At 39.8% G+C, this 12,413-nt stretch overlaps 1 protein-coding gene across 3 annotated transcripts in view; it reads right to left on the bottom strand.

The window, feature by feature from the left end:
- The window catches only part of TTC27 (tetratricopeptide repeat domain 27), a 191,180-nt gene that overhangs the window by 162,827 nt on the left and 15,940 nt on the right, over nucleotides 1–12,413 (bottom strand). For all 3 annotated transcript variants that reach the window (XM_021674421.2, XM_021674423.2, XM_021674422.2), the window contains exon 5: nucleotides 10,673–10,775. In XM_021674421.2, the coding sequence (XP_021530096.2) occupies nucleotides 10,673–10,775 (103 nt within the window). The remainder of the gene's footprint in view (nucleotides 1–10,672; nucleotides 10,776–12,413) is intronic.

The raw sequence follows: 12,413 nt of genomic DNA, 5'->3' as shown, positions 1-12,413 counted from the left end.
TTAGAGAAAAAAGAATGAAAAGGAATGAACAAAGCCTACAAGAAATACGGGACTATGTGAAAAGACCAAACCTACGTTTAATTGGTGTACCTGAAAGTGACAGGGAGAATGAAACCAGGTTGGAAAACACTCTTCAGGATATTCAGCAAATGCAGAAGAACGGAAATCATAACAACAGTCTCTCAGACCAGAGGGCAATCTAATTAGAACTCGGGATTAAGAAACTCACTCAAAACCACACAACTACATGGAAGCTGAACAACCTGCTCCTGAATGACTACTGAGTAAATAATGAAATTAAGGCAGAAATAAATAAGTTCTTTGAAACCAATGAGAACAAAGACACAATGTACCAGAATCTCTGGGACACAGCTAAAGCAGTGTTTAGAGGGAAATTTATAGCACTAAATACCCACAAGAGAAAGCAGGAAAAATCTAAAATTGACAACCTAATATCACAATTAAAAGAACTAGGGAAGCAAAAGCAAGCAAATTCAAAAGCTAGCAAAAAACAAGAAATAACTATAAGGCTGGTTGCCTTGCCGGGAGCATGGACACAGACCGCCCCCCTTCTTTTCAAAAGCTCAGACAAGCCCAGGCAAGCTCAGGCAAGCTCAGACATGCTCAGGCTTTTTCCCTTCTCCCATGCTCACACAGCCTGACCCTCCCTTAAAAGAGCCCAGTATGCAAACAAGGTGTGGTAACCCTAGCGTCTTAACAACCAATAGCAGCCAAGTCTTAATAACCAATAGCAGCCGAGTCTTAACAACCAATAGCAGCCAAGTCCTAACAACCAATAGCAGCCGAGTAATTCCAACCAACAACAAGCCAAGTCCTAGGTAAAGGCTTGTAACTTACCCAAAAGCAGACCTGCTCTCCCACAACCAATTGAGCTGTTTCACTCCCTATAAAACCCCCTGTCTGAGAGGAGTCCATGCGACTTCTCCAGTCCCTCCTGTCAGACTGCAGAACCTCGTCCGGGAGGCTGAATAAATTCCTTCGCATCAGATCTTCTTGTGCTGGCCTCAGTTTCTTCACTTTAAACTCGGCAAGAACAGACCTTACAATAACTAAGATCAGAGTAGAACTGAAGGAGACGGACACAAAAAAACCTTTCAAAAAAAAATCAACGAATCCAGGGCTGGTTTTTTTGAAAAGATTAACAAAATAGATAAACTGCTAGCCAGATTAATAAAGAAGAAAACAGAGAAGAATCAAATAGACACAATAAAAAATGACAAAGGAGGTATTACCACTGACCCCACAAAAATACAAACTACCATCAGAGAATACTATGAACACTTCTATGCAAATAAACTAGAAAATCTAGAAGAAATGGATAAATTTCTGGACACATACACCCTCCCAAGACTAAACCAGGAAGAAGTTGAATCCCTGAATAAATAGACCAATAACAAGTTCTGAAACTAAGGAGGTAATTAATAGCATACAACTAAAAAAGGCCCAGGACCAGATGGATTCACAACCGAATTCTACCAGAGATACAAAAAGAAGCTTGTACTATTTCTTCTGAAACTATTCCAAACAATAAAAAAAGAAGAACTCCTCCCTAACTCATTTTATGAGGTCAGTATCATCCTGATGCCAAAACCTGGCAGAGACACAACAAAAAGAGAAAATTTCAAGCCAATATCCTTGATGAACATCAATGCAAAAATCCTCAATAAAATACTGGCAAGCAAATCCAGTAGCATATCAAAAAGTTTATCCACCAGGATCAAGTAGGCTTCATCTCTGGGATGCAAGGCTGATTCAACATACACAAATCAATAAATGTAATCCATGACATAAACAGAACCAATGACAAAAACCACATGATTATCTCAATAGATGCCAAAAAGACCTTCGATAAAATTCAACATCCCTTCACGCTAACAACTCTCAATAAACTAGGTGTTGATGGAACATCTCAAAATAATAAGAGCTATTTATGACAAACCCACAGCCAATATCATACTGAATGGGCAAAAACTGGAAGCATTCCCTTTGAAAACCAGCACAAGACAAGAATGTCCTCTCACATCACACCTATTCAAAACAGTATTGGAAGTTCTGGCCAGGGTAATCAGGTAAGAGAAAGAAATAAAGGGTATTCAAACAGGAAGAAAGGAAGTCAAATTATCTCTGTTTATAGATGACATGATTGCATATTTAGAAACTCCATCGTCTCAGCCCAAAATCTCCTTAAGCTGATAAGCAACTTGAGCAAAGTCTCAGGATACAAAATCAACGTGCAGAAATCACAAGCATTCCTATACACCAATAAGAGCCAAACAGAGAGCCAAATAATGAGTGAACCCCCATTTACAATTGCTACAAAGAGAATAAAATACCTAGGAATACAACTTATAAGGGATGTGAAGGACCTCTTCAAGGACTACAAACCACAGCTCAAGGAAATAAGAGAGGACACAAACAAATGGAAAAACATTCCATGCTCACAAATAGGAAGAATCAATATTGTGAAAAAGGCCATACTACCCAAAGTAATTTATAGATTCAATGCTCTCCCCATCAAGGCAACATTGACTTTCTTCCCAGAATTTGAAAAAACTACTTTAAAATTCATATGGAACCAAAAAAAAAGCCCATATAGCCAAGACAATCCTAAGCAAAAAGCACAAAGCTGGAGGCATACTGCTACCTGACTACATCATGCTGGTTACTACAAGGCTACAAGAACCAAAACAGCATGGTGCTGGTACCAAAGCAGATCTATAGACCAATGGAACAGAACAGAGGCTTCAGAAATAACACCACACATCTACAACCATCTGATCTTTGACAAACGACAAAAACAAGCAATGGGGAAAGGATTCCCTATTTAGTAAACGATGTTGGGAAAACTGGCTAGCCATATGCAGAAAACTGAAACTTGACCCCTTCCTTACACCTTATACAAAAATTAACTCAAGATGGCTTAAAGACTACTAAAAATACAAAATTAGCTGGGCATGGTGGCACACACCTGTAATGCCATCTACTTGGGAGGCTGAGGCAGAACTACTTGAACCTGGAAGGTGGACGTTACAGTGAGCCGAAATAGCCCCATTGCACTCCAGACTGAACAAAAGAAGAGTGAAACTCCGTCTCAAAAAAAAATTCTTATTTAAATTAAAAAAAAAACTTAGCTCAGCTTACTGATTAGTCATCTTATTAAGTGGCAATGCCAGGATGTAAACGCAAGCTTGTAGGGGACAGGGATACAAAGAAGTTGTCAGGAGAAGGATAAAGGTGCAGAGCTGATGCTACAAAAGCCCAATCTACTTTACCACCTATAATCTGGCAGAAACACCCACAGCTAAGAAACAGATATCCCTTTGTCTTTATGTGAACTAAAATGTAAATGGGTCTGAAAAAGAAAGATAGTGTTTTTCTACAGTCTATATAAGAGAGTCTCTGGACTCAGAGAGTAAGTCAAGATGTACATGTCTCACCTGAGAAGGCACACAGGCATCCTAACATGAACTTCACTGTGAAAACCCCTGAGTAGATTTCATCCATGCAAATCAAACTCAGGAAAAGCTGGATCTAATAATACATAATACTCTTGATGAAGGCTTCTTTTTTTTTAATGTTCTTCTCCTTTTGTCTGCCCATTATTCCTGAGTGTCTAGTCATTACTCTCAGAACGATAATAACCTTCTATGACCTTAGTACAATTCACAAATGACACAATTTTGCTTCATTACCCATGACAGTAATCTTCCCAAAACGTTCTGGATGCAAAAATCAAGGGACATAAGGATTGCCCAAGGTTTTTAAAAATCCTCTCTCAAGTTTCACGGAAAGGACATTTGCTGTATTTAAGAAGCCTTACTAAGTTGTGATAGCTCAGGTAGGTCTACTATCAAATTTAGACTGTACTAAGAATACATAAAGAAGTCACACAAATGCCCAAAGTTGATTATATGTATCTATCTTCCCTTCTATCTACCTATCAACTTTTCTGCCCATCAATCTATATATATGTATATATGTATGTACTATCAGTAAAACTGGCTTTGATCTTGTACTTCTGCGCTTTCTCTGCATTATCGTCTATGTTCAGGGATCAAATGTTGGATAAATAAAGTAGGAGAGCTCGGGCGTGGTGGCTTAGGCCTGTAATTCTAGCACTCTGAAAGGCCAATGCAGGCGGGTCAGCTGAGCTCAGGAGTTTGAGACCAGCTTGACCAACATGGTGAAACCCCGTTTCTACTACAAATGCAAAAATTAGCTGGGCATGGTGGTGTGTGCCTGTAGTCTGAGCTACTCAGGAGGCTGAGGTGGGAGAATTACTTGAGACTGGGAGGTAGAGGTTGCAGTGAGCCAAGATCACACCACTGCACTCCAGCCTGGGTGACAGAGCCACAACCTGTCTCAAAAGAAAACAAAACAAAAAAAGGCAAAGAATCCATACCTAGTTCATAGTCTAACTAAAGAACCACAAATACAAAGTAAAGCTCTTAAGAACAGCAAAAGAAAATAGGTGGACTAGTCACACAGGAAGAGCAATTGGAGAAATACTGATTTCTCAACACTAACAACGGAAACTAAAAGAAAATAGGCTGGGCATGGTGGCTCACACCTGAGGGCGGGAATTCAAGACCAGCCTGGCCAACCTGGTGAAACCCCGTCTCTACAAAAAACACAAAAATTAGCTGGGTGTGATGGTGCATGCCTATAATCCAAGCTACAAGGGAGGCTGAGGTGGGAGAATTGCTTGAACCCAGGAGGTGGAGGTTGCAGGGAGTGGAGATCGTGCCACTCTACTCCCACTCCAGCCTGGGTGACAAGAGTGAGACTGTCTCAAAAAAAAAAGAAAGAAAAAAGAAAAGAGTATCTTCATGGTGCTGCCTAGAATCTTTTAATCAACAGTTCAAGGAGAGAAACAAGAACATCTCCAAGCAAACAGAAACAGAGTTTATCACCATAACTTTTGAGTTTCACCTGTCCTAAGTGGAAAGAATCATCAGAAAACATAGCCCAAAGGCAGATGAGAGAAGAGCCAAAGGCTATACAACCTGACACAGCAGTTTCAAACTTGAAAAAAACAGTACATCTTTAAAATTTGGAAAGTGAGAAGGCCCAATCTCTGTAAGGACAAGTTTTTTTTTTTTAGACAGAGTCTCACTCCGTCACCAGGCTGGAGTGCAGTGGCACGACCTCGGCTCACTGCAACCTCTGCCTCCTGGGTTCAAGCAATTCTCCTGCCTCAGCCTCCCGAGTAGCTGGGACTACAGGCGCGCGCCACCACGTCCAGCTAATTTTTTTTGTATTTTTAGTAGAGACGGGGTTTCACCATGTTGGCCAGGATGGTCTCGATCTCTTGACCTCGTGATTTGCCCGCCTTGGCCTCCCAAAGTGCTGGGATTACAGGCGTGACCCACCGCGCCCAGCCAGGATAAGTTTTAAAAGGATTGAGGCTTTTATCTAGTTTTAACCTTCCCATATAGAGTAAAAATTGAAAGCCATCAGAAGTTTTCAGCAGAAAAACTTTCCAATGTAATTAAGCTACTGATGAAGACATATAGAACTATGAGGAAAAAGAGCAATGAAGATAGAGAATTGCTGTTTCCAGCCAGGCGCGGTGGCTCACGCCTGTAATCCCAGCACTGGGAGGCTGAGGCAGGTGGATCATGAGGTCAAGAGATCAAGACCAGCCTGGCCAACATGGTGAAACCCTGTCTCTACTAAAAATACAAAAATTAGCTGGGTGTGGTGGTGCATGCCTGTAATCCCAGCTACTTGGGAGGCTGAGGCAGGAGAATTGCTTGAACCCCGGAGGCGGAGCTTTCGGTGAGCCAAGATCATGCCATTGCACTCCAGCCTGGGTAACAAGAGCAAAACTCTATTTCAAAACGAAAAAGAAAAAGAGAGAAAGAATTGCTGTTTCCCCAAGAGCAATACAGGCATCCAAGCAACCACATTCTCCTGAGAAGCTGAATCTCATAAATATTAGTCAAGCATGAAGAAAAACAAATAATGTCTTGAGATAATGCCTGCATAGAGACACAGATTCAGAAATAACAGTAATATGAAAGATGATGGTTTGAAATATACCTGAACCTAGACTGGGCGCAGTGGCTCACGCCTGTAATCCCAGCACTTTGGGAGGCCGAGGGGGCAGATCACTTGAGGTCTGGAGTTTCAGACCAGCCTTGCCAACATGGTGAAACCCCATCTCTACTAAAAATACAAAAATTAGCCGGCCATGGTGGTGGACACCAGTGATCCCAACTACTCAGGAGACTGAGGCAGGAGAATCTCATGAACCTGGGAGGTAGAGGGTGCAGTGAGCCAAGATCATGCCATTGCACTCCAGCCTGGGCGACAGAGTGAGACTCCGTCTCAAAAAAAAAAAAAAAATTAGCCATGTGTGGTAGCACACACCTTTAGTCCCACCTATTCAGAAGGGTAAGGCAGGAGGATAACTTGAGCCTGGGAGTTCAAAGTTGCAATGAGCCAAGATCGCACCACTGCACTCCAACCCAGATGATAAGAGCAGGACCCTGTCTCAAAAAAACAATAATAATGTGAAATGCTATACCCTGTTAATCATCTTAATTGTGATGATTTCACAGGTGTATACATATACAAAATGTGACAATTTGTATACCGTAAATATGAGACCTTATTGTAGGTTAATCAAACTTTTGAAAAGCTATTTTTAAAAGGCATACTATATCCACTACTATTCCATCTTCAGCTCTACCTCATAGTTGTGAGGAATAAGCTAATTAATGTAACTAAAGACTTCAAAGAGTGCTTGATACGGTATATATGCTATAGAAATTTCAGTCGCATTATCGTTATTAGTTACTAGAATTCTGCCTTACTGACCCAGCTTGGAAACGGCAAGGGAAAGTGTCAGCAGGACTTGGAGTCAAAAACTCCAGATAATTGTGCTGGTTCTTGGGCAACTTCTCTAAGTCTCAATTCTTTGCAAAACGGTTTAGCTAGACAAGATTATCTCTAAAGGGCTCTTCCAAACTAAAGTTTTCAGATTAGGATAAAAGCTGTAGATATGGAAAAGAGGATAAATATGAGACCCTTGGGGAAGAACTGGTAAGATTTAAGAACTGGCTAGAAATGCAGAATGGTGGAAAACAATGACTCAACGATGAAAGCAAAATTTTGAGCTTTGATGATAGATAACTCAGGTTTCAATTTAATAAGGAGCATGTTGACCCAATAGGCATATATTATTATTATTTTAATAAATCAGGAGGTTCTCCCTGCAAATGAATATTTGTGACCTTCTGGATCAAAATGTCACCCACACTTAAAATGTATGCTAAAACCAAAATCCCTTCTTATGAGATTATTTAAATGCTATGCTAAAATGAAATCCTTAATGGACAATTATAAATACAATGATATTTAGTATATTCAATAACATTTATTCCAAAGTATCAAATTTATGAAAAGAAATCAATGTATGCATCAGTTGCCAAGAGACTATCTTTTTTTTTTTTTCTGAGACGGAGTCTCACTCTGTCATCCAGGCTGAAGCACAGTGGTGTGATCTTGGCTCACTGTAACCTCCACCTCCAGTTTCAAGTGATTCTCCTACCTCAGCCTCCCCAGTAGCTGGGATTATAGGTGCCCGCCACCACGCCCAGCTAATTTTTTGTTTTAGTAGAGATGGGGTTTCACTATGTTGGCCAGGCTGGTCTCAAACTCCTGACCTCAAGCAATCCACCCACCCCTGCCTTTCAGAGTGCTGGAATTACAGGCATGAGCCACCACACTGGAGCTCTCCTACTGGTTTCTCTTAGTGACTTTATGAGGTCATTTTCAAATAGCTAAAGTGCAATATTACATCTCATGCACTATACATAACTTGTTTTCAGCACTGGATCCCACGATCAATTGTTGTATGCCCTGAAGTAGTCTTTAGAGAATCATGGTTTCATTTAGTGTGACATCCAAAAGAATGCCTTAGGTTGTACTGAGGAATGTATTTTTCAAGATTCTGACCTACTCTTATCATAGATGTAATCAGTCCAGCAAAGTATGCTGACATTATGATAGGCTCCATTCCACTATATTGTACTGGTAAAACATGTCTGGACAAAAACCTAAATATCACAGTTGTTCATAAAATTCTTTGCTTATATTTCATAGACTGAAAAAAAGAATCCTGCCAACTTTCTAATGATTTTTTAAGGGCAACATTTCAAATACAACATCCTTCTCTGGACACTGAATAGTATTTCAGTTATAGCTGACTGTTTGGTCAACATTTGGATCAAATCCCAGAACAAAACATTCTAAAAATGAAATTCTACATGAAATGTTATAATTCAGTACTACCTACAAACCTATTTAGAGATAGCCAAAATGGACCATTTTATGACTAGATAAACTGAAAAGTGCCATTGATTAGCCTAGAACAGCAACATAAAAAATTCCTAGTTGCAAGGCAAAGCAAATGACATGCTAAAATATAATACAGAAAAGAACTGAGACCTCTTGAGGAATGAGTCACTTAAGAGTCACATTTCCCAGCTATCTTAATTAACCCATTCTGGTTTGGAACTTAATATTAATTCTTAAAATAAAATCCTCTCCAGAACATACCATACGGCTCCTACCTTTTAAAAAGATACATAAGGAAAGTATCCAAGGATGTTGGTATGAGAGGGTCAGGGTCCAGAACCAATCCCCCCACGATACCAAGGGATGACTTACAACTTTTTTTCTTTTTTTTTTTTTTTTGAGACAGAGTTTCGCTCATTACCCAGGCTGGAGTGCAATGGCACAATCTCGGCTGACCGCAACCTCTGCCTCCTGGGTTCAAGCAATTCTCCTGCCTCAGCCTCCCAAGTAGCTGGGACTACAGGTGCGTGGCACCATGCCCAGCTAGCTAATTTTTGTATTTTTAGTAGAGACAGGGTTTCACCATGTTGACCAGGATGGTGTCGATCTCTTGACCTCGTGATCCACCTGCCTCGGCCTCCCAAAGTGCTGGGATTATAGGCGTGAGCCACCACGCCCGGCCATGAATCAATTATTATACTGATTGAATGATACTTTCATTGTTACCTCTTTTTGAATTATGTATAGATGGTAATTTTATCTAAGATTAGCCTATGTTTATATATTTCTGTCCTAGAATAAAATAAAAACTGAGAAATTAGTTTCAAACACTCATCTGGCTTAGTAATATTTATGACTAAACAAGCTATAGTCCTCTCCACTGTATTCTGGTCTATAGTATGTTACTATAAAAACTCCTGAAGGAAACAGATCCCCAAAAGGTACAGCAGCCTCTTACGTTATACATGCACACACATGAGAATTATGTTATGCCTTCATGAATGTGCTACCTCCATCAAGTACAGATCACTTTTCTCCACACAGAGTGATGCTAACTACCACTCCCCATGTCCCTTGGACACACACACATACATATTCATTTCATACTCTTTGGATGTAAAAGGAGTCTAGGCTTTGGAACCAGACACAGCTAAAGTCCAATCCAATCTCTGTAACTCGAAAACTCATGATCAAGTCCAAGTTCATTTACATTCACGTATTCCTTCAGCACAAGAGAATCTGTTTTTGTTTTTGTTTTGTGTTGCAACTTTTGCCAAGAAAAATCATCCCAAAAGCCAGTAAGACTGAAAATCAAGTATCAAGGCACCTAAGAGTCTCCTCCTTTTCAAAGTATTTCCCTAGGATACAGGAGGGCTATCTGCAACAAAGGCAGCAGGAGGCATGTACATGGATGTTTGGTTTATAATTATCTGCCAAATTTTTCATTTATGTCTTAGGTACTTTTCCGCGTATATATTACATGTTACAAAAAATACTAATAAAATGAAATGCAAAATAGACTCTCTACCCATCATTACCTTCAGTGAAACTTATTTTCTATTAAATGCTTAAAAACTGACACTTTCCTTGATGTACTCAATAGAACAGAGGATAATTTCTTATTCTGTGTGTAATTTAACATAATTTACTCTAGATTAAGTTAGTTAAGAATTTTAAGGAAAAAAAAGACGAGAGTACATTTGTTTCCAATGAGGCTTCTTAAAGAACAGAGAAAATAGTAAAATATCTTTAAACAATTTGTGATAAAATCATGGTGACCTACATACACCAAATCACCCTTTCAAAGTAGGTAAAGAAAATGAAAGTGGTTATTTTTTTTTAAACTCAAAAGACCAAAGCAACTCTGTAATCTGAAAACATAACAACTTGTGATATTCTACATACAAAACAGAAAAAAAGCTCTGAACAAAAAGGCACTACTACCAGTCAAAAAATAAACTAGGCTGGGTGCTGTGGCTCAAGCCTATAATCCCAGCACTTTGGGAGGCTGAGGCAGGTGAATCACGAGGTTGGGAATTCGAGAGCAGCCTGGCCAACATAGTAAAACCCTGTCTCTACTAAAAATAGAAAAAATTAGCTGGGCATAGTGGTAGGTGCCTGTAATCCCAGCTACTGGGGAGGCTGAGGTGGGAGAATCACTTGAACCAGGGAGGCAGAGGTTGCAGTGAGCCGAGATCATGCCACTGCACTCCAGCCCGGGCAACAGAGTAAGACTCCGACTCAAAAAAAACAAAAACAAACAAAAACAACTAACAAGGAGTATCTCAGCCAAGTAATTGGAACAGAGCTACGAGCCCATATCAAACAAAAATCTGCTACATACCTTGATCAATACAGTTTTCAGCAAGAGCGAAAAGCAAAGGTGAGCGTTCCTCAAGCAAATGCTGGTGAATATTCACACATCTCAAAGTCCACCACGGCAAGCTCTAGGAAAAAAACACCATGTAAGCTGAAATAAAAGAATACTTTAGAAAACTCTTTTTGCATTAACTAAGATTAATTTTTAGAATTTTTTTTACATTCATAAAATTAAATTTATTCCTCAATAAAATTACCCATCCACTGCTGTCTTCAGTAATAATACCAAAACCCACATCTATGTCTTCCATAACACCTCACCTCCATCCTCTCAAAGCCTGTATTTATTTTAGCCACTTGGACTTCCTGATGCCATTTTGAACTTACCATCTCCTCCTTTAAAATATATGTTGTATTCATCCTGCTCTGTGGCACTCTGTCACCACTTTAATCCAAGTACCAATTCCTTCAGAGGCCTCCTGCAAGAACCCCCTGTAGAGTGATTTTTTCATCACCTGAACTTCCAGCACATTATTTGTAATTCCCTTGCAAACACATTCCACTGTATTTATGTATGCTATCCCAGGTTCCAATGTTGTTCACTGTCTACTACCCAACAAGTTAAGAAATCATGTCTTACTCATTGCTATATCCTCCTCGAAGCAATGTATTTTACACAATCAACACAGTAAGAAATACCTTAGATTCAGATATTCTCCCAAACTGACAAGATCAATCACTTCTACACCAGTATGAAACCTCTTCCTTACAGTCTTCTATCAGTGTGGCGCATACTGATCTTTCACTTCTTTGAACTTCTACACTGTTCCTTGAAGTTGACACCATATTGGACAGCACTTGTTTTTCAGGTTTGTAACTCTATCTGAGACCTTTCTGAGGACAGAAACTATATATATATATTTTTTGAGATAAGGTCTCATTCTGTCACCCAGGCTGGAGTGCAGTGGCATGATCACAGCTCACTGAAGCCTGTACCTCCCCAGGCTCAGGTGATCTCCCACTGCAGCTTCCTGAGTTGCTGGGACTACTGGCCCATGTCACCATGCCCTGCAAATTTTCGTATTTTTTGGCAGAGATGGGGTTTTGCCATGTTGCCCACGCTGGTCTCCAACTCCTGGGCTCAAGTGATCACCCACCTTGGCCTCCCATTGTGCTGGGATTACAGGCATGAGGTACTCCACCCAGTCAGAAACTGGATTTTATACAATGTCTTGACTAATGCACAAACTGAGTATATAGCTTTTTCTTTCATTCGCTGATGCTTTTTCTTACTTGATCAACATATATTTACTTTAAAAAAAAAGAATAAAAACAAGAAACAACAAGCCAATGTAAAGGTATGGTCGGATGTGGTAGCTCATACCTGTAATCCCAGCTACTCAGGAGGCTGAAATGAGAAGATTGCTCAAGGCTAGGAATTTGAGACCAACTGGGCAACACTGTAAGACCACGTCTCTTAAAAGAAAAAAAGTATATACTGTGAAGAGTGAAAATCTCTCTTTCACTGCCCCAATATCATCCTCCTCCCACAGAAAAATCTGACAAAGGTTTATATTCCTCCAGAGCTTCCTCTGTGTATGTGCATGTGTGTATATGTACATGTGTGCAAGTTATGATAGGTACTTTTGATAAGCGCATTATAAATTATTTATAATTATATTATATTATATTACATGAAAGTCTAAGAATTAGTTTTCCTTTTAGTTACCTACAAATATGAGATGACAGTTACCAAAAAGCTTTTT

The sequence above is a fragment of the Aotus nancymaae genome, unplaced genomic scaffold (assembly GCF_030222135.1).
Source record: "Aotus nancymaae isolate 86718 unplaced genomic scaffold, 86718_ANA_hifiasm-v0.15.2.pri h1tg000057l, whole genome shotgun sequence".
Taxonomy (NCBI): Eukaryota; Metazoa; Chordata; class Mammalia; order Primates; family Aotidae; genus Aotus; species Aotus nancymaae.
Note: the sequence above shows the minus strand (reverse complement) of the source record. Positions and strands in the feature narration are given on the sequence as shown.